The sequence below is a fragment of the Alternaria alternata genome (assembly GCF_001642055.1).
Source record: "Alternaria alternata strain SRC1lrK2f unplaced genomic scaffold CC77scaffold_6, whole genome shotgun sequence".
NCBI lineage: Eukaryota > Fungi > Ascomycota > Dothideomycetes > Pleosporales > Pleosporaceae > Alternaria > Alternaria alternata.
This window is the reverse complement of record NW_017306195.1, coordinates 834,685-858,047: the sequence shown is the minus strand read 5'-3', so window position 1 is coordinate 858,047 and position 23,363 is coordinate 834,685. Positions and strand designations below refer to the sequence as shown.

The 23,363-nt window shown below is 52.3% G+C and overlaps 11 protein-coding genes across 11 annotated transcripts; 7 read left to right on the top strand and 4 right to left on the bottom strand.

The window, feature by feature from the left end:
- Positions 1–40: 40 nt before the first annotated feature.
- CC77DRAFT_931278 (NADP-dependent mannitol dehydrogenase) lies at positions 41–841 on the bottom strand (the record flags this gene model as incomplete). The annotated part of the gene is made up of 1 exon (XM_018534204.1): positions 41–841. One exon carries the CDS (start codon positions 839–841, stop codon positions 41–43), a length of 801 nt encoding a protein of 266 aa, XP_018388094.1.
- Positions 842–2,060: 1,219 nt separating this feature from the next.
- CC77DRAFT_743207 (hypothetical protein) lies at positions 2,061–3,530 on the top strand. Its single transcript, XM_018533024.1, has 2 exons — positions 2,061–2,323; positions 2,374–3,530. The coding sequence occupies exon 2, from the start codon at positions 2,394–2,396 to the stop codon at positions 3,297–3,299; it is 906 nt and encodes a 301-aa protein (XP_018388093.1). The 5' UTR covers positions 2,061–2,323; positions 2,374–2,393; the 3' UTR covers positions 3,300–3,530.
- A 230-nt stretch (positions 3,531–3,760) lies between these two features.
- Positions 3,761–4,606, bottom strand: CC77DRAFT_1059554 (hypothetical protein; the record flags this gene model as incomplete). Its single annotated transcript, XM_018528253.1, has 1 exon — positions 3,761–4,606. The coding sequence occupies one exon, from the start codon at positions 4,604–4,606 to the stop codon at positions 3,761–3,763; it is 846 nt and encodes a 281-aa protein (XP_018388092.1).
- A 661-nt stretch (positions 4,607–5,267) lies between these two features.
- On the bottom strand, positions 5,268–6,128 carry CC77DRAFT_1018666 (UPF0029-domain-containing protein; the record flags this gene model as incomplete). Its single annotated transcript, XM_018524669.1, has 1 exon — positions 5,268–6,128. One exon carries the CDS (start codon positions 6,126–6,128, stop codon positions 5,268–5,270), a length of 861 nt encoding a protein of 286 aa, XP_018388091.1.
- A 157-nt stretch (positions 6,129–6,285) lies between these two features.
- On the top strand, positions 6,286–8,407 carry CC77DRAFT_1039190 (hypothetical protein; the record flags this gene model as incomplete). Its single annotated transcript, XM_018527149.1, has 3 exons — positions 6,286–6,468; positions 6,531–7,666; positions 7,739–8,407. 3 exons carry the CDS (start codon positions 6,286–6,288, stop codon positions 8,247–8,249), a joined length of 1,830 nt encoding a protein of 609 aa, XP_018388090.1. The 3' UTR covers positions 8,250–8,407.
- A 171-nt stretch (positions 8,408–8,578) lies between these two features.
- On the top strand, positions 8,579–13,438 carry CC77DRAFT_1093142 (hypothetical protein). The gene is made up of 2 exons (XM_018529666.1): positions 8,579–9,640; positions 9,698–13,438. Exons 1-2 carry the CDS (start codon positions 8,852–8,854, stop codon positions 13,265–13,267), a joined length of 4,359 nt encoding a protein of 1,452 aa, XP_018388089.1. The 5' UTR covers positions 8,579–8,851; the 3' UTR covers positions 13,268–13,438.
- Positions 13,439–14,036: 598 nt separating this feature from the next.
- Positions 14,037–15,398, top strand: CC77DRAFT_1007170 (hypothetical protein; the record flags this gene model as incomplete). Its single annotated transcript, XM_018523463.1, has 1 exon — positions 14,037–15,398. One exon carries the CDS (start codon positions 14,037–14,039, stop codon positions 15,396–15,398), a length of 1,362 nt encoding a protein of 453 aa, XP_018388088.1.
- Positions 15,399–16,523: 1,125 nt separating this feature from the next.
- CC77DRAFT_1048661 (hypothetical protein) lies at positions 16,524–17,196 on the bottom strand (the record flags this gene model as incomplete). Its single annotated transcript, XM_018527547.1, has 1 exon — positions 16,524–17,196. The coding sequence occupies one exon, from the start codon at positions 17,194–17,196 to the stop codon at positions 16,711–16,713; it is 486 nt and encodes a 161-aa protein (XP_018388087.1). The 3' UTR covers positions 16,524–16,710.
- An 843-nt stretch (positions 17,197–18,039) lies between these two features.
- On the top strand, positions 18,040–18,391 carry CC77DRAFT_1059549 (hypothetical protein; the record flags this gene model as incomplete). The annotated part of the gene is made up of 2 exons (XM_018528252.1): positions 18,040–18,142; positions 18,192–18,391. 2 exons carry the CDS (start codon positions 18,040–18,042, stop codon positions 18,389–18,391), a joined length of 303 nt encoding a protein of 100 aa, XP_018388086.1.
- Positions 18,336–19,150, top strand: CC77DRAFT_742961 (hypothetical protein). Its single transcript, XM_018533021.1, has 2 exons — positions 18,336–18,651; positions 18,706–19,150. Exons 1-2 carry the CDS (start codon positions 18,448–18,450, stop codon positions 19,000–19,002), a joined length of 501 nt encoding a protein of 166 aa, XP_018388085.1. The 5' UTR covers positions 18,336–18,447; the 3' UTR covers positions 19,003–19,150.
- A 415-nt stretch (positions 19,151–19,565) lies between these two features.
- CC77DRAFT_742985 (potassium/sodium eff) lies at positions 19,566–23,270 on the top strand. The gene is made up of 4 exons (XM_018533022.1): positions 19,566–19,968; positions 20,028–21,880; positions 21,937–22,322; positions 22,383–23,270. The coding sequence occupies exons 1-4, from the start codon at positions 19,763–19,765 to the stop codon at positions 23,193–23,195; spliced, it is 3,258 nt and encodes a 1,085-aa protein (XP_018388084.1). The 5' UTR covers positions 19,566–19,762; the 3' UTR covers positions 23,196–23,270.
- Positions 23,271–23,363: the final 93 nt, after the last annotated feature.

Genomic DNA, 23,363 nt, shown 5'->3' with positions numbered 1-23,363 from the left:
TATATTCCTCCACTCGTATCTTCCTTCCGGAATGACACGTTTACCTGACGCAGTAACCACCGTCGATGAGGAGATCGGAACCAGTGCAGTAGGATGAGGCATCCGATGCGAAGTAGACGTAGGCACCCTTGAGCTCAGTAGCCTTGGCGTCACGACCCATGGGGATCATGGAGTGCCACAGCTTCTGGATGTCCTGGGGAACGAAGTCGGAGAGACCAGTGTCAATGTATCCAGGGGAGATGGAGTTGACACGGGCAAAGTCCCTCCACTCGTTGGCGAGCGACTTGGCGAGGTGAATGCAGCCAGCCTTAGCAACGTTGTAGGAGGCCTGCTCCTGGGGGAAGTTGGCAATGTGGCCGGACATGGAGGAGGTGATGACGAGAGAGCCAGTCTTGCGCTCGCGGAAGTGGAGACCGACGGCACGGGCGCAGTTGAAGGTACCGGTCAAGTCGGTCTGGATGACCTCGTTCCACTGCTCAACGGTAGCGTCGAGGATACCGTTGTCGGCAGTCTTTCCGGCGTTGGCGATGAAGACATCGACCTTGCCGAAGTCCTTGATGACGTCCTGGACGAGCTTCTCGCACTGAGCGTACTCGTTGACCTGGCACTTGTAGGCCTTGACCTTGACGCCGTACTTCTCGCTCATCTCCTTTGCGTTCTTCTCGGCACCCTCGGCGCGAGAGTTGTAGGTGATGGCGAGGTCGGCACCGTACTCAGCGCATCCTCGGGCAGCCTCTGTGCCAATACCGGTGGGGCCGGAGGCACCGGTGACGATGACGACCTTGCCCTTAAGGCTGAAGAGGTCCTTGAGCTCGGTAGCTTGGGGAACGGTGATGGGCATTGTGGCGATTATGTGGGTTTATGAAGAGTAAAGAAGTTTGGGGTATATAAAATGGGAATTGAGTTGAAGTGTGATGTGATATGAAGATGAAAGCTGATCTGGAGGGGCACGGAGGGGTTCAAGTACTCTTTGGCAGCTGAAAAGACTTGATGGACAACTTCACGCATTAGTGGTTAGTGAGGGGCGCTGGGTCGACAGTGACGTGTGGCTCGTTCTAGGAGCCATCGGACGTCATGTCTCTGAGTTTGATTCGCCAATGGGGTTAGAAGGTGGACAGTCTGGCTCTACCATTCCACTGAGATCCTAGCGACAGACGGGGGTTGAGGTGGGTTGCTGTGACGTTCCTGCCCCTCTGTTAGCTCGCCTTACGGGAGCTTGGGCCATCTTTTCGAATGCTCCGGCGCGTGAACGCATCGCATCGCATCACTTTGCTTTTTCTTCCCACGCGTTATTATCGTTCCCGTCGACTCCGTACCTGTCTTTCAATCACACGACATAACCGCCTTACGCGCACTGCCATCGCGGGTCTGGTTGAGTGTGCTCGAGCTGTCGCACGTTCTCAAAGTGGAACCCCACGATTGATACACGACATGCGTTGTCAGCGATTACGGCTTTGACAAAGATATTTGGCCGTGACAACCCTCGTATCTAGGCTGTTCATGCAGTCTGAAGCTGCCACGCTGCTAGCCCCGCCTCTTGTGCCATGTCGAAAGCCGATGCGCGTACAATCGGACCAGGCTTAGTTAGTCGAGCCGTACTGCCAACCCGGCTGAGGGAACAGTAATCGTTACTCAGCTCTTTCTTGCCTTGGTCTTCAATCCCGATCAGAGTGAATGAATCAGCTGTGTATTCGATCATGATTGAAGTCTCTGACAGACCCTGCATGTACAGTAGCTGCAGGCGAACATGGTAGCAGCTCCGAGAATCTCTGCGCATATCGAAACGTCTCAAGCGGATCCGATCTGTCGAGCAAACCTTGGAATAGCCGGGCTAGAGCGCGTGTGATGCGGCAAAGCCGAAGGAAAACCGCGCATCCATGAAAAACTCCACGCGGGTGGAAGCTGCCTCTCAGCCATCGGTGATCTGTCCACGGAGATACAATGGGGCTTTATTGACAATACATATGACGTTGCCGGTATCCGCCGTGAGCTGATCTAATCTGTCATTCTCCCATCGGTCCCGGACATGGGCAGTAGGGATTGAGTTTCTCCGATACCGCGTCGGCACGTGACACTAACCATCGGCCAAATCTTTCATTTCATCTCAATAGATATCTACAGTGTCGTATCTGGCTCGGCGCGCAGTACGTGATCCAATATCACTGTCGCAGCTGCGAACGTGAATGCGTGTAGAACCTACTAGCCAGATTAGCCAAGCACCTGCCACCGGGTCTGATGCAGCCCTCTGATTCGCAGCGCAATGGAGCTCTACACCATACTTTTGCTCCTGCTTCATCTGCCCCTGAAGCCCGATAGCTAACACGTAAACTCTCTCCAAATCTTCCCAGACATTTCTCACCACATACCCGTTAGAGACCCGTAGGCCCGCAACGATGGTACAGAACGCGCTCCTCCCGAAGCCTCTCCCCGCAGACTCCCTTGTCGTTGGCCAACTGGTCACAGAGCCACTACACCCAGAACGCGAATCATTCTACCCCGATAAGGCACATGCAGAGGTGGACGATCTGAATGACTTCCATATCCAGCTCCGTTACAAAGACCTCTACTCGGTCGATGCCGAAGGCCGATTCACAACCAACTATGGCGCGAGGTTCGATCTGGGAAAGATATACAGACAGCCTAATCTGCTTACTGTCAAGGCCGAGCAGATGATACAGCGGACCACGCAGTCATCATCAAGGGCCTTCCAAGCTGTGTGCAGCGACCCCGAAGCACGCATCTGGATGGCCGAGCAGATCAGGGCGGGCAAGCCCCTCTACATCGTCCTTGGCCTGACCGAGCTCAAGAACGCAACCTTCAAGCGTGCCAAACTGCGTGACGCAGGTGCCTCGAACCGTATCAATGAAACGCCCATCGAAAGGGACGCCAAAGTTCCTGGGTCCTTACGTGGCAGGTCCGAAGGCAGTTTGGGTGACATCGGCACCGAGCCATCTATATCAGGCGTGTTTGGCATGGATGTGCGACACGTTGCAGCAAGGATCACAACGCCCGTGGAGCCACACAGGCTGGAAGACATTGGATACAGGTGGTACTACTATGACGTACCGGGCTCTCAGGACAAGGAACAGCTGATGGTGGGGCTGGGCGAGCAGTTGAAGGCGAACGAACTTCGTTTGATGCTCGACCTCACAGAGGACGACGTTCAGGGCAATCTTGACGCCATCAGCAAGCTCAGTCTCGATGCGTTGAGCGCTACAGCGAGCCCAATGCTTAAGCCTAGTACGCCGATGCTGAGAGGACGCTCGCCTTCTCCTCATCCTACCATGCTCCGCTCTTAGTATCGCATCCTCTCTGACGGTTATATGTTCCAAGTTACGAATAACGGTCGACATGTTTCGAAGCATCGATTTCAGTCATGGATACGTATGATAGACTAATCTTGAGCGTTTTGGGCATACGTGTATGATTCTTACGGCCTGGCATCTCTCTACTCTTTTCCTTACATAGTTATACATTCACTTTCCTCCTTTGTCCTCATCTCATCTGTAACTCTCATGTCACCTCAACGAGGCTCAAAAACTACAAGCGTTTTTCCGATGAAACGTAGTATCAATGTCATTTTGAAACGGCAGGAGCTATTTAGTGACTATATGATGAGCTTACATTTCCATCTGAATCAGCAAAGGAAGACGTAGTGCAAAAGCGTTCTGTCAATGCCTATACAGCTGTCACAAAGCACACTACCAAACTTGTCAGCTTGCTTCTCTTTTTCTTTAGTCTATCTCTGACTCAGCACGACTCAGTTGTTGCGCCTCCGCTGCTGACCGCGCGCACTACGCAATAACCCTCTCACGCGATCCATGCCGCGTTCCCGACGATTACGATTACCATGACCAAAAGAAGCACCTTGGCGACCAGTTGGTCCATCCGACTGCGCCGCTACATCTTCCCATACGCCATTTCCAAGCCAAACAGCTCGACAGAGAGGACATGTCTTATCCCTATTCCACTGTCGACTTAGAAACTCCTTGAGACAATTTTGGCCGATCATGTGTTCACAGCCTACAATTCCCTTGATCTTGACGCAGTCGTGAGCGGTAGCGTCTTCCATACAGATGGGACAGTCTGTGTTTGTCGTGCTGGTTGTATTGGCGGCAGTGAGGGGTTCGGTGTGCTGTGCGATGAAGTGGTTGATACGTCGTTCGCTCCTCTCTGTGGGCACCCTGTCTTCTGCTACGGGGTTGGGATCGAACTCCTCAGGGAAGTAGCTATACAGTACAGATCCTAGGTCGTACATATCTTCCTCTGGCTCAGTTGGAAGATGATCGAAAGGGAGATAGTCACCTGCCTGAAAGCCTTGGTGCGGTATGTGCTCGATGTGGCGTTGGGAGGGGATGCCGCTCCTCGACGAATGACGGGCTGGTTTGAAGCTGTGTAGCATGAACTCAGGACGAGTAGCGGAACGATGTCCAGAAAAGATGGGGTGGCTGAAGGCGTCCTCTAATTCGCTGATGTGAAGTCCGCTGATATCAGGGATATGGTTTTGCCCACCCTGATTGAAGGGAAATCGTGAACCGGAAGAGATGCTCCTATGGCTTTCGTGACTCTGTCGCACGCCGCCAAGTCTGCGGTCAAGGTTCGACATTGCTTCCTCAAGTGCGTGCATAGAGTTACGTATGTGATTGCCGTAGTCTGGGATAGGGAAATCGTCGTCGTAGCGGGAAACATTGAGGGTAGACCGAGGAGTAACAGCAGCATTTCTGAATGGGTGATTTCGATGATTATGGGGGTGTCTAGCTTGAGGGCTGCCGCCTCGAGAGGCTCGGTGGGCGGTGTAGCTATCACCAAGATGATGTCCACGTCCACAGGATCTAGGAGAAGTGTGGCCACGAGACCCTGTTTTGATACGTGAATGGTTGAACATTTGAACGTTTTCTGCAGTCTGTATGGACCTGAAGAGTAAAATCGTTGTTTGTTCGACGATCTGTAGTTGAGACCGTGTTTTGGGTCGTGACCACGAATGAGAAGTGCAAAAGGATGTAATTTATATGAGCATGGACGCTTGCGTGAAAGAGTACCTGGGAAGTAAGACTGATGTAGACTGGGATGGAACTTTGGCCGGGGCGATGCTGTTACAGTCATTGTGAACTGTCCACGTCCATAACTCTTCAGGACTAAGTGAATGTTACTAAGGACTATCTGCCATAGGTTCGGCATGTCATCACATCGGGAACGTAGAGGTGAACAGTATCTGAAGCTCCGGAAATAACACAGAAGTCTCACAACGGGTATGCATTATGTCTCTTTTATTTCTTCCCTTTCTTCTTTGTGTCACCCTCTTTACCCTCCTTCGTAAAGCCGCCGAGCACCAAGGCCTCTCTTGCCGCGGTGTTGATGATGCGAAAGCGGTCGGGACCTAAAAGTATGCCACCATACCATCTTGTGACAATAACCATAACGTTCCAAACGTCCATTAGTTGCATCAGGTGCAACATGCGAGATCCGGCGGCAGTCTCGCCATCATCGTCGCAGTCTTGATAGCTTGTATCGTTGGGGCCTTTGATCCGCCAGGCAGTCATGTTATGAGTCGCGCGAGCAGCCTTTTTGTCTGTCGCTAGGAGATGCGCAACATACTGTCTGGCTTGAGCAGGCGATGATACCGGTGCTACGCGGGCTAAGAAGACTGATTTCTTCTCGGTAAGTGCAGGTGCTACGATCCATGGTGGTTCCGGTCCTAAATCGACGGTTGGATCAGGTATGATGTGGGAAACATCCTCATCTTCGACGTGATGGTCCTCATGTTGATCGTGTAGTTGGATATCCCCTTGTTGTTCCGCTTGCTCCAAGGCTTCTCTTGCTTCTTCGAGTAGGTCGTAAATACATGCTTCGCCCGGTTGGTAGACTTTTGCCAGAACTTCTCTTACAACATCGACAGCACGGCTACCCATGCCCTTGGGTACATCCTGGCCCACGCTCTGTGTGCCTAGCACTGATGGTGGTGCGTCCGGATAGTCTGCAGGAAATTCTATGCGGAGTGTTATCGATGGCAGCGAAGGTAGCCGCAGACTATATAATCTTGCGTCTTCATCTAGGGCCGATAGGGTTCCTTCGTCAAAGATAGCGTTGAGCGAGGTGACTTCATCTTGGATGGCATCGTTTGCGGACATGGTTGTTCTTTCCTTGGCCGAATGGCGGGGTGGAACTAAGCGGAAGGCGCGCTAGCTTAGCGTCATTGGCGCTCGAAAACATCAACACCTTGCGACGCTCGCGTCAAACCTCCTTCCCCACCACGAACCTCTTTGTCGCAACCGCACGTCGCAAAAAATGACGCCCAATGACGATGTCAAGCGCGCGACAAGTGTGTTAACAATCGCACAGATCAAATTCAAGCAAGCAATGAAAAAGACAGATACCGAAGATCGTCTTCCCATTCCAGTCGAAGTTAGCTCGCAGCTCTTCAGCAACATAGATGCTGTTCTTAAGCAGAACACGCGTGTGAACATCCAGGTATCTAACTATAAAGCCATTGATCGCATGTCCCTGGGAGCAGACTAATTTGCCGTTCGTAGAAATGCACAGAGTGGATCGTGAAGCACGTAGCTCCCTCCAAGGCTCGGATCGCCATCCTCGGTGACTATCTCATCGCTGTCTCCAAGTCCATTGTTGTAGACCAGAGTGCTCCAGGACCAGCAAAGAAAGCAGCCCGCAATCGGATGGATTTGTTGCTGATTGTCAACGATGTCCTGCATACTGACAAGTTCCATCGTCGCAACACGATAAAGCAGGGTATCTTCAGCGACGAATGTGAAAGCTTTGTTGTTGATTTGATCGAACAAGGAGCCGTATGTATCACTGAGAGGGCATCACAGCTAGAGTTGAAACTTAGAGCCATTATCAACTACTGGACTGTCAATAGGCTCCTCAGTACAGAGAGTCTCAAAACCTGCCGGGAAAAGGCAGATGAAGCCTTGCTCATTGCCCAAGGTGGCATGCCTGTCCGCAAGCGCAATTACCTCCTGCCAGAGTTCCACGGCGACCGATATGCCCCATGGCACGATCTCCCCGCATCATACATGCTCGAGCAGATGATCAAGTACCCGAAACGCCCAATCAACCCCTCCAAAATCCAGGTCCAGAGGCTAGACAAGAAGCCTGTCAGCCCTCACGTTCGCAACCTGCTCGACAACTTCTTTGAAAAGATCGATCTCAAGTACCTGCCAACGGGCGATAATCCGACGAGCGAGACGACCAAGTACAAACTGTCGTTGGACCCCATGGGTCAGTTGGTCAAGCAGAACAAGGAGACTGGCGAGACAGTGACAGTGGCAAACGGATACGGTTGGTCGCCGAAGTTCTGTCAAGATATGCAGAAGTTCGGCGTTCCGGAAAACATCAAGATTGCGCGAGAAGATGCTGAGCGTATGGAGGACATGGACGACCTGCCAGTCACGTCCGTGGCGCGTCGTGATGACCGACATAGTAGGCCTACTACTTCTTCGTCAGACTCGGATTACAGGCGGGAGCGAATGGGATACAATCGTAGTCGAAGTCGTAGTTACTCTCGTCGTTCCTCCGGGTCGTACGACGATGATCGCTCGCCTCCACGTCGAAGATTTCGCGAAGAGAATCAAGGGCGCCGCAGGGTCTCGCCTTCGCCATCCTCCAAGCCCACGCGTCGAGAGCTTGAGCAGAGAGGACTCGTTGAGTCAGGACGGCATTCAAGGGCATACGACAAAGATGGGTCTCAACCTGCATCGCAGTGGAATGGTCTGAACAGGAATAGCCAGGGCAGTCCGGGTAATCATCAGCACCATGTTCCGCCCATGCCGCCCCAGAACTACGGTCAACCATATTCTCAGCCTCCGCAAGCGCCTTTCAACGCGCCGCCGTTTCCGCCGCAGCATATGCCCCCGTTCGATGTCCCACCGCCTCCCCCGCCGCAATTCCAGGGACCTGGAGGCTTCGTTCCTCCTCCCCCGCCCCCCAACTTCAACGGCGCATGGGTACCTCCCCCTCCGCCTCCCAATTTCAACGGCGGATGGCCTTATCCTCTTCCTCCAAACATGAATATGCCGCCCCACGGTCCACAACAAAGCAACCCACATGGAGGCCAGTACGGCAATCAGGGTGGTAATCAATACGGCAACCAAGGCGGCAACCAGTACGGCAACAATGGTCAGTATGGTCAGAACCGAGGTGGCTACCAAGGGGGACGTGGTTATGGCGGGGGACAGCGTGGCGGCAACAGAGGCGGTTGGAGGGGAACCGGGCGTGGCGGGCGATACTAAAATTAGTTGGAGAGGCCTATGGCCATTGTGTGCATGCATATCTGGTGGAGCGTGTCTTGATGTGTGGAAACCTGTAGGATACCTAGTTCATGATGGCGATCATGTTGCGGAAGCATGTATAGTTTTATAGAGGACTTGATAGTTGGGCTATTGGCGGCTTATCCATAGCTTGCCTGACAAGTTCTTGTACACTCCGTTTGCTTCTTTGTCCCCACGTGCTGTGATGACAAAAGTAACTTGCGCAATCATCATGCATTGGGCCTAGCACTTTAAGCACAAAGAGAACACGGGACTTATTTCAGATCTCAGTGCCCATTGACAAATCATCTCTTGCATCGAATTGTACTCTGGGTCCTCAAAGTTCGAACCGATACTATCATATATTCTCGTGGTTGTGAAGTCTCTCTTACTAGTCAGGGACGCGTCGTGACGCGTTCACCGCCAGCAGGGGTCATTATTCGGTTCGCGGATAGTCCCGCACTCATCATCACTCGCCCTCACCCTCACCTGCCAACAGCCCAGGCGCATTGGTATCTCCACACTCTCTTTTCCACAATGGAGCTAACCTACTTGGATAACATCTCAATTGGACGTCGCGCGTAATGGCGCACTCCAAGAGGAAGCGCAATTCTATCAGAACCAAACCAAGCAAACGAGCACGGTACATCGATTCCAGCGAAAGCGAACCCACCAACGACACTCTATGGGCAGCAGAGCGCATCTTAGACGAGAAGACCATCCGTGGAGTGCGCACTTATCACATTCAATGGAAAGGCCTTGACCCGGAAACTGGCAAGGCGTGGGAACCAACCTGGGAGCCAGAAGAGAACGCGAACGACTTGCTTGTCGCTCACTGGGAGCAAGAGAAAGCGCGAGATTTGGAAGAAGTCCGCCGAATATCGCGAGGAAGCAGCAGAGGACAGTCTGAGCAACGGAAAGACGCTCAAGAACAGAGGCGCATTCGTAATTCCCGTGTCACTGACAGCAGCCCAGAACCTGCCATCTGCTCCTCTACATCTTCAACACCTCCCAACGATCAAAGAGGCCCGCAAACCTCCGCCAGTGCCACAGCACCAGCAGACCGCGTTTCACCTCGCATTCAGATCGCACGACGTGGCGAAAGTCTCGAAAGAGACGAATACGCGCGCTTTTCCCAGATCGCCTCGTCTGGGCCTGGTTCGACTCAAGCACCTACCCAAGACACCGACCTTGATAGCTCACAGCTGTTCGCTGCACGGCCACAACCCCTCGTTTCCGGCGTAGTTGCAGATTCGCAAAGCTCCATTGGCGAAGGAAGCTTTGTTCCCATTATTCAGCATACTGGAGATACAAGCCAGCAAAGCACAGATACAAACGAGTCGCACATCGAGGAGGACGTTGTCGAAGACTCGGTACGTTTACTTCCTGTTTCCCTACGAGTTAGCATATCCACTAACTACTACTTGCAGGGTCTCCTTGAACTGATAGAAGAAGCCGCACGACACGCCGCATCGCCTGCACGATCCATCCCCGAGACCATCCCCGATATCACCACAGCAGAATCACAAGCTGCTCCGACGACAGCCGAATTTGTATATATCTCGTCACAGGTGGACCAGGCGTCGAGCCAAGAGCTTGAGGATAGCGTGCCTATCCAACCCAGCGGAGACGCCCAGAGTGTTGCACAAGTCGAGCATATAAGAGAAGACACTAACTGGCTCGAAACGCGACAGTCTGATCACATCGACTCTCAGGTTTGTCCAGCTCAAGCCGTCTGCGAGACAACCTCAGATAGAGGAGAGAGCACACAGAGCGAACATCTGCCTTTGAACCCAACCTCTGCAGACGTTACAGGAGACGCTTCGACAGATATCGCGGACGTAGCTGAAACCCCATCCTTTCTAAACAAATCCTTTACGCTTGTAGGCAACAGCCAACCGCATCATTCCGAACGGAGCAACGAAGCTAGCGGTATACAATTCGCGGTCGGCAGCATTGACGAGGCGTCGCAACATCAGGAATCCCAGCAAAATAGCGTTCGTGACAGTCAGCCCAGTCTAACCGAACACTCGCTACTGGAAGACAACGAACAGTTCCCCTTCCAGTCTCAGCATCCGTTTGCACCATATCAGCCTTTACAAGAACTTCTCACTGCCGTTCCAGAACAGCTTGAACATACTTGCGCGACACCACTTAGCCATCCAGGACAAGTGCTTACCAGGGTTAGTGTGCCAAGCCTGGCCTTTCCGGCGCCGGCGTCCGACCCACCTCACCAATCAATACAAGCATCACCAAACAATCCCCAGGTTCACGACGACGCGCCAGTAGTATCTCTGCAATCTGATTCCGCTCTTACTCACAGCACTTTGCCACCAGATCAACCCGAAGTAAACGAGACTTTTTGTGCTCAGTTGCTCCACGATTCCTCTAGCCCTGAACGTGAGCAGAACGCGCAAGTACTACCTCTCGAGGCAGATCTAAGCACCCAAGACGACACGCTTGAGAGTATACGGACTACCATCGAGAAAGAGTCAGTGCATCGAGCTAGCTCTGAATCTCGTCACGACTCATCTCAGGAGACTCCGGAACGGCCGTCAAGGTCACTAAATCACGAAACCTCGCCAGTCCTTTACCCACCAAGCTATTCCCTAAGAACTCAAGAATCCAGACTTCCATCACGGCCTTGTACACCTGTTCCTACTTCATCGCCATCAATCATGTCGGGTGAGAGCGCTGCGGATAATGTCCATCGACGGCTGCAAGAGGACATTGCCAAACGCCTCGCAGCTTCCAGAGCTTCTAGAGGGCGCCCTAGCAGGTCGTCTTTCACGCCTTCAGTAACAGGAGATGGACCATCAGCTACTTCTACACCTTTGAGCAGACTACGGACAAATGAGCCGCCAGAAGGCACTCGTTCGCCTTCTGCTGTGCCCGACCGTTCGCCTGTTGCGCAAACACCAACATCACTAAGAAACATTGCCTATGCCACTAGTAATACACCATTAGAAGCGTCACCGTTGGACAAGGTCATGGTTTCGCTGCCAGATGCTCCCCCAGAACCTACTGTCGCTGAAGATCCAACCCTGTCTGAACCTATCGCACCAGTACCGACGTCCCCCGCTTCTGACGAAATGGATGTTAGTGATGCAGATGACGAGGATAGCGACAGTCTACTCAATGACGACTTGCAGTTAGCTGACCAAGAGTTCATCGTGCCGTTGTTCATACAAGGCCGACAAAGCGACACGTATGCCCAGTACATCTCGTCTAAAAAGGACTTGTTGGACCGCTTTCTCAAAGAGCCTCGGAGTGTGAGCCCCATCGAAGAAGTCGAGAATATCTTGTCCCAACTCCGGGCTATTGAAACACACATGGACTTGGTCTTCGCTGAAGCCGAAATAGAAGACTTGAACGGCGAGGCTTCGTCGACGCAAGCTGAACATGCCGCTCGATTTGGCATGGAAAACTCGACCAAGTTCAGGTTCTTAGCCAGACTTTTCCAGGAATTGCGAAACTCCGAGCCGCAGAAACATATTGTTTTGGTCACGGAACGGGACAATGAAACTCTGTTCCGGATCATCCAGACCTTCTGTAAGGCAAACTTGATCAAATACACTATGCCTGGCAAAGACTGGAATGTAGACCGCAAAGAGACTGAGGGTAGCTTACTGGTCACTGTCATACCGAGTGATGCATCGCCCATCATACATGCTCCCGATCTGATCATCTGCCTCGATGGCGTGCAGGACGCAGCACAGATTCGGAAGAAGAACTGGGCAAATTCTCCCGACCGCGATGTGGTGCCAGTGATCCATCTAGTCATTCCGAGGACTGTCGGCCACCTTGAGCGGTATGTAGCATCGAGTCTGGACCCAGTAGAGCGTATGCATACTATCCTGGCAAGTCTGGCGCATGTTCGCCCAGATGTTGGAAAAGCCATCGACGACCGAACGCCGCGAGACGTTGAATGCGCCTCAGAAGTCGCCGGCTGGATCGAGAACATAATGGAAGGGGCCGAATGGCCATTGCCATCTATTGGTAGCGTCAAGGATGTCATTGAGTATCAGACGCATTTGTCGCAGCCCTCTACAGATACGCCTATACCTGAGCGTACCAAGCGCCCTTTGGATGAAGAAGACCTTGACCCGGCAAAGCGTATGCGCTTCACTCCGCAACCACAAAGAGCTTCCGTTGCAGAGAAGGAGCACGAAGTCACGCATATAAGCGACTCTATGCCCGGAACTGCTGCCCTCGAGCTTGATTTGCAGAGAGCATCCGCTCCTGCTGACGAAGCGGTTCGAGAGGAGCAAGAAGCCCATAGGGCAGAACAGAGGCACTTTCGAGAGAGTGAGATAATGTGGGACAAACAGCAGGGGAAGCATGAAGATCTCGCCCGTGATTATCGTGTTCAGAAGGGAAAATTGAGCGCTGCAGAGACCAGAGTGGAAACGTTGACCAAGAATAACGCTACCCTTACCGAGCGCCTTACAACACGTACCGCAGAGATGCGCGACCTAGACCAGCAGCTACAGGAACAGCGAGCTACCGATCTTCTCTCGCCTGATGCACAGATCGCCGAGATCACTAAGCTTCGCAAAGAACTTGCTGAAGCACGCGCGGAGAAAGACAAAGCAATACAGAACGCTTCAAGTGCGGAAAGTCTACTTGAATATACGAGAGGAGCCTACCAAGATGCGCAGAACGCTGCTTCTTCCAATGCTGCCCGCGTTAAAGAGCTCGAAGAAGAAGTGAAGAAACTCTCGTCTGCAGCTTCAGGGGAAGCAACAAAGCGGAAGGGCATGCACCTGAATCAGAACTACGATCGACAGCAAAAGCAAATCGCGAGCCTGGAGGCACAGTTGACTATTTACAAGCGTACGCTGCAGAGCAAGGAAGAAGAGATTGTTCGTCTGAGGAGCGTTGGCAGGCCGGGTGTGGGCACCAGAGGCACGAGTGCAACACCTCAACCCAAGACCAGGAGTAGAGCTGGTAGTCCCACTTTCATAGGCGGCAGAGTTTCGAACTTGAGGAATAGCTAGGAATTGTTTGGTCCAGGTTTACTCTGGAGTGTGAGGATCTGTCCTTGTTTACGTTCGGTATTGTTTGGGTATGGATAGCATAGCGGTCGGATGGGCGATGTAGATACCCTAGTCATTGTGATAACGAAGTAGGATAACCTAGATTACTAGTATAATGTACTTTCTTTCTCGATACTCATTGCAACCAATATACATGCATTTCGTAAACGCGCCTTTCAGTACATGTTGTAGTTTGAAAATACTCACCTTACCAGAACGCTTAGCATTGAAACCCGGTCGCATGCCTATCCGAATATGTGTGAGTAGCTAAGTGAAAACCGTGCCTTCACCTTGTATGTTCAAAGCCATCTTCATGGCCTCTTAGTCACATGGTCATCAGGACATAGAGTCACACGCATAGAATACCGCACTCTCCATCGTCTTGAGATACCTGGCCGTCGTATGAAGTCTTTGGGCATAGAGCATTTCTGTGCTCTTCATACTTAACCATACTCATGCAGTTGCGTGACGTGGAACATCTCAACCATAGCCCTAGTTGATGACCTCTTGAGAACACATACAACTCTTCGCGAATACTTTCACCATATCATTGTCCGGTGACTGTACTCTTTTGGAGTACGGTGTCGTTCGTCCTTATAGCACAACGATAGATTCATTCGACTACATTAGCTCACTTGCTCATTTCCTCGCCAACTTATCGTCCAGCACGAACAACTTACCCTCAACCACAACCTAAGACCGCGAATTTCTATCGACCGAACCAAACGACATGGGACCCTTTCAAGGCGGAATCTGGGATGAAAATCCTTTCGGTGGCCGCCACCGCAATGGCGGTGGCTATCGACCAAGCCAAATTCAACGCGGTGGCTACGCAGAGCAAGATCCGTATGAAGGCTACGATGTACCACCCATGATGGGTAGCATGGGCGGCCAAGGTCTAATGATGCATCACGCGATGGGTAGTCCCATGATGGACGGCAACTCTCACTCTTACTCTTCTTACCAAGACTCCGACGGTAACACGCACGAAGAAGGCTATGGACCTAATGGTCCGTATCGCAACACCATGCGTCGGGATCAGGGACCGCCAGGTATGGGTATGGACGGAGGTATGCCACCTCGTGGGCCACCACAAGGACGACCACCACCCGGAAGTCTCCTAGGCGGCCGCCCGACAGGTCGCCCAGGAGCCTTTCGGTCCTCTTTCTGGACAGGCCCGAACCCGTTCCGTGTTAATGGCGCTAACAGTGGTGTCAATGGTCGCGCCGACGGTGGACAAGGCCCTCGTCCGGACGGCGCTTTCAGAAACGAAGTCGAACCCGCTGCTATGCGACAAGACCGCGGTCTCTCGCAAGAAGCCGCAGAGGACATGGCGTGGTTCTTACAAGAACGAACGCAGCCCATTGGCGATGGCAGGATTGCGCCCCCAAATGCCGAGTGTCCGATTTGTCTGGAGCCACCGAGTGCGTCGCATCTTTGCATCCAAATCAAGGGAATTGAGGGGTGTAATCACATGATTGGGAGGGATTGTTTAAAGGAGATGTTGTTGAATCGACCCGATGATCAAAAGCGTTGCCCGATCTGCAGGGCTGAGTTTCTTGGAGAGGATGGCATTTGGCAGGATTCGGAGCAGTTTCAACAGCTTGCGAATGGACAGAATGCTGGTGGACGCGCGCCGCCCTCAAGACCCCCTCCCAGTCATGGAGGCGGCATTCCTCATGGACATGGTGGCTATGGTGGCGGCTCTCCTGCCGGTCCTCGTAGCCCTCTTCGTGACTCTCCCGTAGGTCCACCTCCAGGCTATGGCGGTCCTCCCCAGATGCCTCCTAGTCGTGGGCATGGCCCTTCCGCAGGCCCTTCAAGCTATGGTGGACCTCCCCGTGCTGCTCCTCTTGCTACTCCACATGCCGCTCCTGCAGGGCTTCGCAACGCGATGCGCGGAGGGGCTAGAGTCCATGGCGTTCGCGACGTAGGTATAGGAACAGACGGCGAGCAAGTCGGTGGTCGTCCCACAGGCGGCATGCAAGGTGGACCGCCGATGATGGACGACAGGGGGCCTTCTGCTCCACAAAGCAACTTCGACGGCCCTGGCCAACGAATTGGTTACATGTACCCAGACCAACGCTGGTGAAGCGGTACTGTGATGGCCAACGGCATCATGTCTACCGTTGGATGTCTTGCGTTGTTTTTCTTTCCTTTGTTTTCCTATGCGCGCAGATGGGGCACGGCGTAATGCTTGATTCATCGTAAGAGTCTCATGGTACCTGATTTGGTATCGGATGGATGTAGGCCCGATTTCTGGAGTGAGTGTTTCCGGTCAGAGGCCTAGCATAACTGTGGATAAGCCATGTCCAGATTCCCAGCTTTCCTGTAAACATTGGTTCGTCCAACTCGTGATATGCACGCCAGCCGCATTTGTCACTCATGGCGTTGCGTAGGTTCGCCGAATTAAACTTCAAACCCTCTGCAATGTAGTAGTCATCGCAATATTCGCGCATCCAACCTCCAACTTCTGATTTGACCAGTGTTATCTGAATCTGGTACACGCAACATGTGAAACCAGACTAGAGATTGATCCAGGCACGTCTTGCTGCTATCAGATACACTCGCATCAGACCCTGATGTCGGCCTAATGCAGCATGCAGGGCAAGCCTGATGGATGGACCACAAGATAAACTTACATTATAGCGGTGAGTAGTAAATGCCGCTGTACCTGACATTCTTCGTGTGTCGCATTTCACGGTCATGCTGTACTCTGCCGGTGATTGACGTTGCTTTAGAGTTGACTGGACCGGATCGCCGGGCTCCACAGCGGGAATAATTATATGGTGTTGTTTGAGGAAATGCCGCACTGGCACGAGGCTACATCGCCATGGACATTGTAGAATGTGCGTGCTGACAGTATGAGCCTAGCGTTGGGTTGAGGCAATATCGTGCATGGCGAGAGTGGCTGTGTGCTTTGATAATGATGTGCATACTCTTGCATGCCCATGCCCAAGGATGAGGGCAAAGGGCAAGGGAACGTCGGAAAGTGCTTTCCGCGTGCTGACACAGTGCAGGGAGGCCTGCGATACCTGACAATCGAGGGAAGGTCTGCCAAGTCTTGGTTCAAAATAAACAGGAAGGTGATGTTGCCGCGGTCACAGTGACCGCAGCTGCGTGTGCCTGGCTCCAGACAAATGACGGCTTTCAGCCGAGCCATCCGATTCACAGGCATCGGCCCCGCACTGGTCCCGCTTATGGCGCTGCCCCTCATCGATCGTCAAGGCCTCATGATGCGGCGTCTGCATAGAACACGTTTGGAACAATGCGGCGTTTTCAACATCGTGACGTTTGGGCGGGCTACACCGGTTTCTTGTACGTAAAGTCAGGCTTCTGGACCACCTTGGTATGGTAGTATAGCATCATAACCAATGCTAGATATACCTGGAATATCGTGAATGTCAGAGAGTAATCGCAAAAGTTGCTTGAATATCGATGTTGACGAATATTGTGGGTCCGGTGTGACGTGGGTCAGAAACTGCATCAAAGTGCATGGCAGAGAATTCGAAAGTGTTTCTGCTTCCACGGTGGGGATCCTTGGCTGCGGCTTCTTGCGGTTCAGCCCTCTGAAGCGGACGTTTAGTTGCAGATCCTGGTAGTCTAGAAAAAGGTCTCCCCGTTTCTTTGCATGGGTCTATGGGACCTTGTACGAGTCGCGAAAGCGCACTCAGACGTCCCAGACGACTTGCGCCAACAACGTGGTCCTTTGGAAAGGTTTGACACTTCACCAACAATATGCAGGTGCAAAGCGAGGTGGCTAGGCCCATCGCGACAAAGGATGTATTCCATATGTGAGCGCAAAGTGCCCAGTCGTGGCGTAGCTGCTGATATCTAACACGACGCACGGCCGTTCCACTATAAACAAGGGTTACTTGCGCCGTCGTCATCTTCAGCGCAAATAGCGAATATTGGCTGTGTCATTTGCTCGTTTTAAACGGCAACGTTACTGGCTTTGACGGGATGTGGCGACTTGCTCCGCAGCTGGGCCTATGCAGCGATGCTGGCTAGGTTAGTCAGGTGGTGCCACTTGGATGCAGTTGTGTCGGACTATATGCGTCACGCAACATCTGTTGTGTGTGCCTTCGAACATTAACAGCGCATCGTGAAAATGTTTTGAGCATTGCGATATATGCTATGGCAAGGGACCGCATGCATGGAGCTCAAAGCAGGTTGGCGCGCAACATTTACTACACCGCTCAAACAGGCAAGCACGAATGAAAAACCTGGGGAAGCGCTACGGGAGTGCGGTGGTCCAGGGGTAACAAGAAAAGAAATGGCGCATTCATGGATGGCTAACCGGCTTGTATCACTTTTCTCCACTAGGAAACAATCTGCCCCCAATTACGTTACATTGGTTCGGGCTGATCGAGATGCATGCCTCGGTGTCTCTTGTGTGGAACTTATCGTGACGGCGCCATTCGTTCTGTTTCTAATTGTGCGGTGAAGCTTCCGCAGGGCTCACGATCGTGATTGAATGGTCCCTCGATCCCAGCCGTCAGCCACGTATAAAGAGATCATCTGCTGCCCATCTTTCTCTCGAAGCAGCAAAGCATCCACAGCAACTTCTTCAACCAATCTCGAGTTTCAATCTAAACTCTTGCAAGACGGGATCGACACCAGAGAACTATCCTCATACAAACCTCGAACTACCTCTACCGCAACCAATCAGCGTCGCCTACAGCTCAAACCACCACCCATCTATCATCTATCATCTATTGAACTCAGACATCATGCCTGCTCTTCCATTCAACTCGTCCGCTTCTTCATCACCCTCATCTTCACCTACTTTGTCGCCTACCATGACGCCTTCAATAGTTCTCCATCCCGCATCGGGTATATTTGATCAACCATACTAAAGCCTCCCATCTAATCTTTCCAGCAGGTGTTTCATCACAAAAGAAGGAGCTTCTTAAGCCAAAGGAAGACCCTGCGCAGGCGTATCGCATTCGTTATGCGCAGTACCTCGCAGCCACCTTTGGCTTCTCGATGCAGGCCGCGCTCGCCGAGGCGGATAGCCAGCTTGCGCCGCGCCGTTCGTCGAGTTCGAGTATGTCGGAAGCTGAGTCGTTACGCGCGATCTGAGCTTGAGTAAGGCTGTCGGGACTTACAAAGGGCGTTTGATGACTTTATGAACATGCATGTATAGGGTTAATAATGGGCATTGGGATGGGGTTCTTCGGCGTAGTATATATTTGGACCACACAATCAAAAGCGTCGTCTGTTCACCAATTCTATCCAATCTCGTAGCGAGAAAACCATTTTGTTTTGTGGTCATCGAAAGAAGCGATTGCATGCAATCGTGTGGCCGGTCGCAAGCCTATGCGATTACCTTAGTTCGTAAGGTTCGTGTATACCCCGCGAACCTTCTCGGTATTTTCGGATGCTGATAGTTGTAGGAGCAGAATCCGCAACTGCCACCCCCACCATTCCACCCGCCCCGCCTGGGCCAGGTATCCACGTGCAGAGCTTGTCTATCGATTGAGGCTCAATTTCAACGACATTCCATGCCTTACAGTATCTTCTACTTTGAAAAGGATCCTGCCACGCCATGGTCTCTCCGGAAATCGATCACCCGCACATTGCGCAGGCAAGCGAAGCGACACTATCCACATTCTGCGGGACAATCCTCCACGATAATGCTCACTGGGCCTTCCGACGAGTCTTCGATGCGCTGCAGGTCTAGTGCACCATAACCACGCGTTGCCATCATGGCGTATTGGTTTACGAGACGTATCATTGGCGGTGCCGCCACACCTGTAATCAGACAAGCCTTAAGTGGCATACGTGGCAAACATCAACCTGTCATATGCGGCAGCGCTGCTTACTGTCGTATCTCTACCCCGGAAACACATATCCTGGATGCTCCTGTTGCTGGCTAAAAGCATCACACGGCTCCACACAGAGCGCGCAAAACGCGGAGTCGTTGGATCCTCCACGGGGAAACTGCGAGAACCAACATGCACAGTACCGACAAGTACTCCGAAAGTACTCAACGCCAACAGCCGAGACATCTCGGCATCGCGGCACAGTGGCTCAAAGCCACACAGTCGATACTTAAAACTGGGATGAGGCGACCGGACTTCTTGGATCCGTCAGCCAAGCTTCTTATCGTTCTATCAATGAGCAGCTCAATGAGCCCAGCCTCACAGCGTCTGTCGACTATTGGTCCCGCCATAACAGCTGTGGGTACTCGTTTGTTCAACGGCATCAGCTGATTAAAGCGATTGTACATACTGGTGCAGCACACGCTGTAATGTAGACGTTTGTAACCGTTAACGAGGCGTGGTGGACAAGGAGTTCCAAGCCTCTCCACGCTTGGGGGACCCACGTCGCTCGTCTAGCGTGCTAACCCCGCCTAAACCTGGTAGGACCAACTGCCTATAAGGACTCCCCCGCAAAGGCGTATTCTGTCTCTTCACCACCGACACTACCAGTGTTATCACATATACTTGAATGGGTGAAACTGTGCTACTTGCCGTCGAGGAGACTTCTCCTAACGTCGATGAACCCCCTATATGTGGTAGTAAGGATCCGCATACTGCACCCAACCAAAGGCAACTCCAGCCGAACCCTACCGATGGCGACACTTCGCCCACACTCCACGCTCCGCATACCCTCACCTCCGAGGAAGTTGCACAGAAACTACGAGTGGACATCCAGTAGGGCTCACTGCTTATGCTTATATCTTAATCCCTTGTGCTTGTGCTAACGATCGCAGCCATGGACTCCCTCACTCTGAAGCGCAATCTCGCCTCCAGCTCTATGGCCCTAACAAGGTTAAGGGAGCTGAAGGGCTTTCCATGTGGAAAATTCTGTTAAGACAGATCTCGAACAGTCTCACCTTCGTCCTCATCATTGTCATGGCCATAAGCTTTGGCATAGACGATTATATCGAAGGCGGCGTCATCACCGCAGTTATCCTCCTGAACATCGTTGTCGGTTTCTGGCAGGACTATCGAGCCGAGAAGACTATCGAATCTCTCAAAAAGCTTACCGCGCCTGAGGCTACCGTCACCCGAGACGGAACGGCGGACATCAAGGTCAAGGCAGTGGACCTCGTCCCTGGTGACCTCGTACAGTTGTCCGTTGGTAGTATCGTACCCGCAGATATTCGCCTCATCGACGGTGTCAACGCTTACACCAACGAAGCTTTCCTGACAGGAGAGTCTGCACCTGTGGAGAAGACACCATGGAAGACCTTCGATGAGCTAGACCTTGCCACTGGTGACCAGACCAACCTTGCCTTCTCCGGTAGTGAGGTGACATCTGGACGTTGCCATGGTATCGTAGTCGCAACTGGCATGAACACTGAAGTCGGAAAAATCGCCACTATGCTTCGCCAAAAGAAAGACGCTGGCCCACAATCTGCCAACATCTTTGTCAGAATCTTCAAGCGTTTCACGAACGGCGGTAAGACAATTCTAGGCCTTGTTGGAACTCCACTCCAGATCACGTTGAGCAAGTTCGCTCTCCTACTCTTTGGTCTTGCCATCCTACTTGCCATCATTGTCTTTTCTGCAAGCAAATGGCAGGTTGGCGGAGAAGTCCTGATCTATGGTATCTGTGTTGCTGTAGCTGTCATTCCCGAATCCCTCATTGCAGTCCTCACCATTACGATCGCCGTTGGCGGCAAAGCCATGGCCAAAGCAAACGTCATTACTAGGGTCCAGTCGGCCATTGAGGCTGTTGGTGGTGTCACAAACATCTGCTCTGACAAGACCGGTACTCTTACCCAAGGTCGCATGGTCGCAAAGACGGCCCTAATGCATGGCGCTGGCACATTCACCATCGACGCTATTACAGACCCACACAACCCTTGTAGCGGAAACGTCGCACTAGATGACCAGCTCCTCAACTTGGATGAGTACAGGCCGAATACTGTTGTTACTCGCTTTCTGCGTACCATCGCTCTTTGCAACAACTCCAAGGTCATACCACCATCTGAGACCCACGTCGACTCTCCAAGCGAGAAGAAGGCTGCAGCTCTAGATCAGTCAGTCAGTGGTGACGATCGCGACACCGATGCCTCCACTATCGATACCATCTCACGACCGCCCACTGCCATCATGCAAGACATATCTGATGGACCTTGGGTAGCGCACGGTGAGCCAACCGAAGTCGCATTGCATGTTCTCGCTTCCCGTTTCAACATGGGCAAGGAGAGACTTCTCTCCACTCTCAACATCCATCTCGCTACCGAGTTTTCTTTCGACTCCAAGGTCAAGAAGATGACTGTCGTTTACAAGGACAACCATCAGGGTTTCATGGATGTCTACACCAAGGGAGCAACAGAGTTCATGATGCCTGCACTAAACGTCTCGGACCAGGAACGCACTGAGATTCTGGAAGCCGCTGAAAGAATGGCAAACCAAGGCCTCCGCGTCCTGTGTATCGCTCACAAGACACTACAAGCCGGCACTGACATCTCGGAACGTGATGTCATCGAGGCTAATCTCAACTATCTCGGTCTTGTCGCTATCTATGATCCACCTCGTCTGGAGACCAAAGGTGCTGTCCGCGAGTGTAAAATTGCTGGCATCACTGTTCACATGCTCACTGGTGACCATCCTGGTATGCATTATCCCCTTCATGAATTGCAAGCGTGACCTATGCTAACCAAATTGCAGGTACGGCGAGAGCCATTGCTAAGGATGTGGATATCATTGATGATCGTACCCCTGCTTCAGCCGTCATGGTCGCTAAAGACTTTGACAGGATGACTGAAGACGAGGTGGACGCTATGGAGACTTTGCCTCTTGTCATTGCTAGGTGTAGTCCGACTACCAAGGTCAAGATGGTACAGGCTCTCCACAGGAGGGGTCGCTTCTGTGTCATGACTGGAGATGGTGTCAACGACTCACCTGCGCTCAAGCAGGCTAACGTCGGTATGGCTATGGGTACTGGTAGTGACGTCGCCAAAGACGCCGCTGAGATGGTTCTCACCGACGACAACTTCGCATCTATCGTAAAGGCGGTCGAAGAAGGTCGACGTCTGTTCGATAACATCCAAAAGGTATGCAAGCTTCCTGTCCCTCTTCATACTATGACCAGTCAATAACGTTCGGCAATATAGTTCTTGATGCATCTGCTCATCTCGAATATCGCTCAAGTCATCCTACTCCTTATTGGTCTCGCTTTCAAGGATCAAGACAATCACTCCGTCTTCCCGCTGTCCCCCATCGAGATTCTCTGGGTCAACCTCATTACTTCTTCCTTCCTCGCCATCGGTCTCGGTCTCGAAGAGTCACAGGAAGACAGCATGTACCGACCACCGCACGACAACAAAAAGGGTGTCTTCTCAGCCGAGTTGATCACGGACAAGTTTATCTACGGCTTCTTCATGGGAGCCCTTTGTCTCTTCTCCTTCGCCATTGTCGCATATGTCGGCCCTGGCGGAGGTAACCTTGGCTCTGGATGTAACGAGGGATACAACGACACATGCGACGTGGTATTCCGTGCTCGCGCCACCACCTACGCTACCATTACCCTCCTTCTCCTTGTCACGGCCTGGGAAGTCAAACACTTCGCTCGCTCCCTCTTTAATATGTACCCCAATACTCCCTCATCAGCACCACCCGGCCTTTCCGTCTTTTCTACTGTCTGGCGCAATCGCTTCCTCTTCTTCGCTGTTATGGCCGGATTGGTCGTCGTGTTCCCCATTGTTTACATTCCTATCATCAACGAGAAGGTGTTCAAGCATGGTGCCATCACCTGGGAGTGGGGCGTTGCATTCGGTTGTGTCGTCATCTACATCAGCGCAATCGAGAGCTGGAAGGCTATCAAGCGCAGTTTTGGTATCTGGAGCGGTGCGCACCGCGTCATTAGCCGCGAGGATGCCGAGGCCCGTGCCGGACTGAACGGCGGTGTTGCTGTTCGCGAAAAGTAAGAAAGGATCGAATTTGATTGGTGGTGGATGGAACAAATTGTCACACTTTAGGATGTAGATAGAGGCGGGATAGTTTGGTCTCATGTCTCCTTGGATTGACCCATGGCCTCTCCTTACTCATGACTTACGATCACGACAACACACACTCTTTACCATAGCTTTACGATG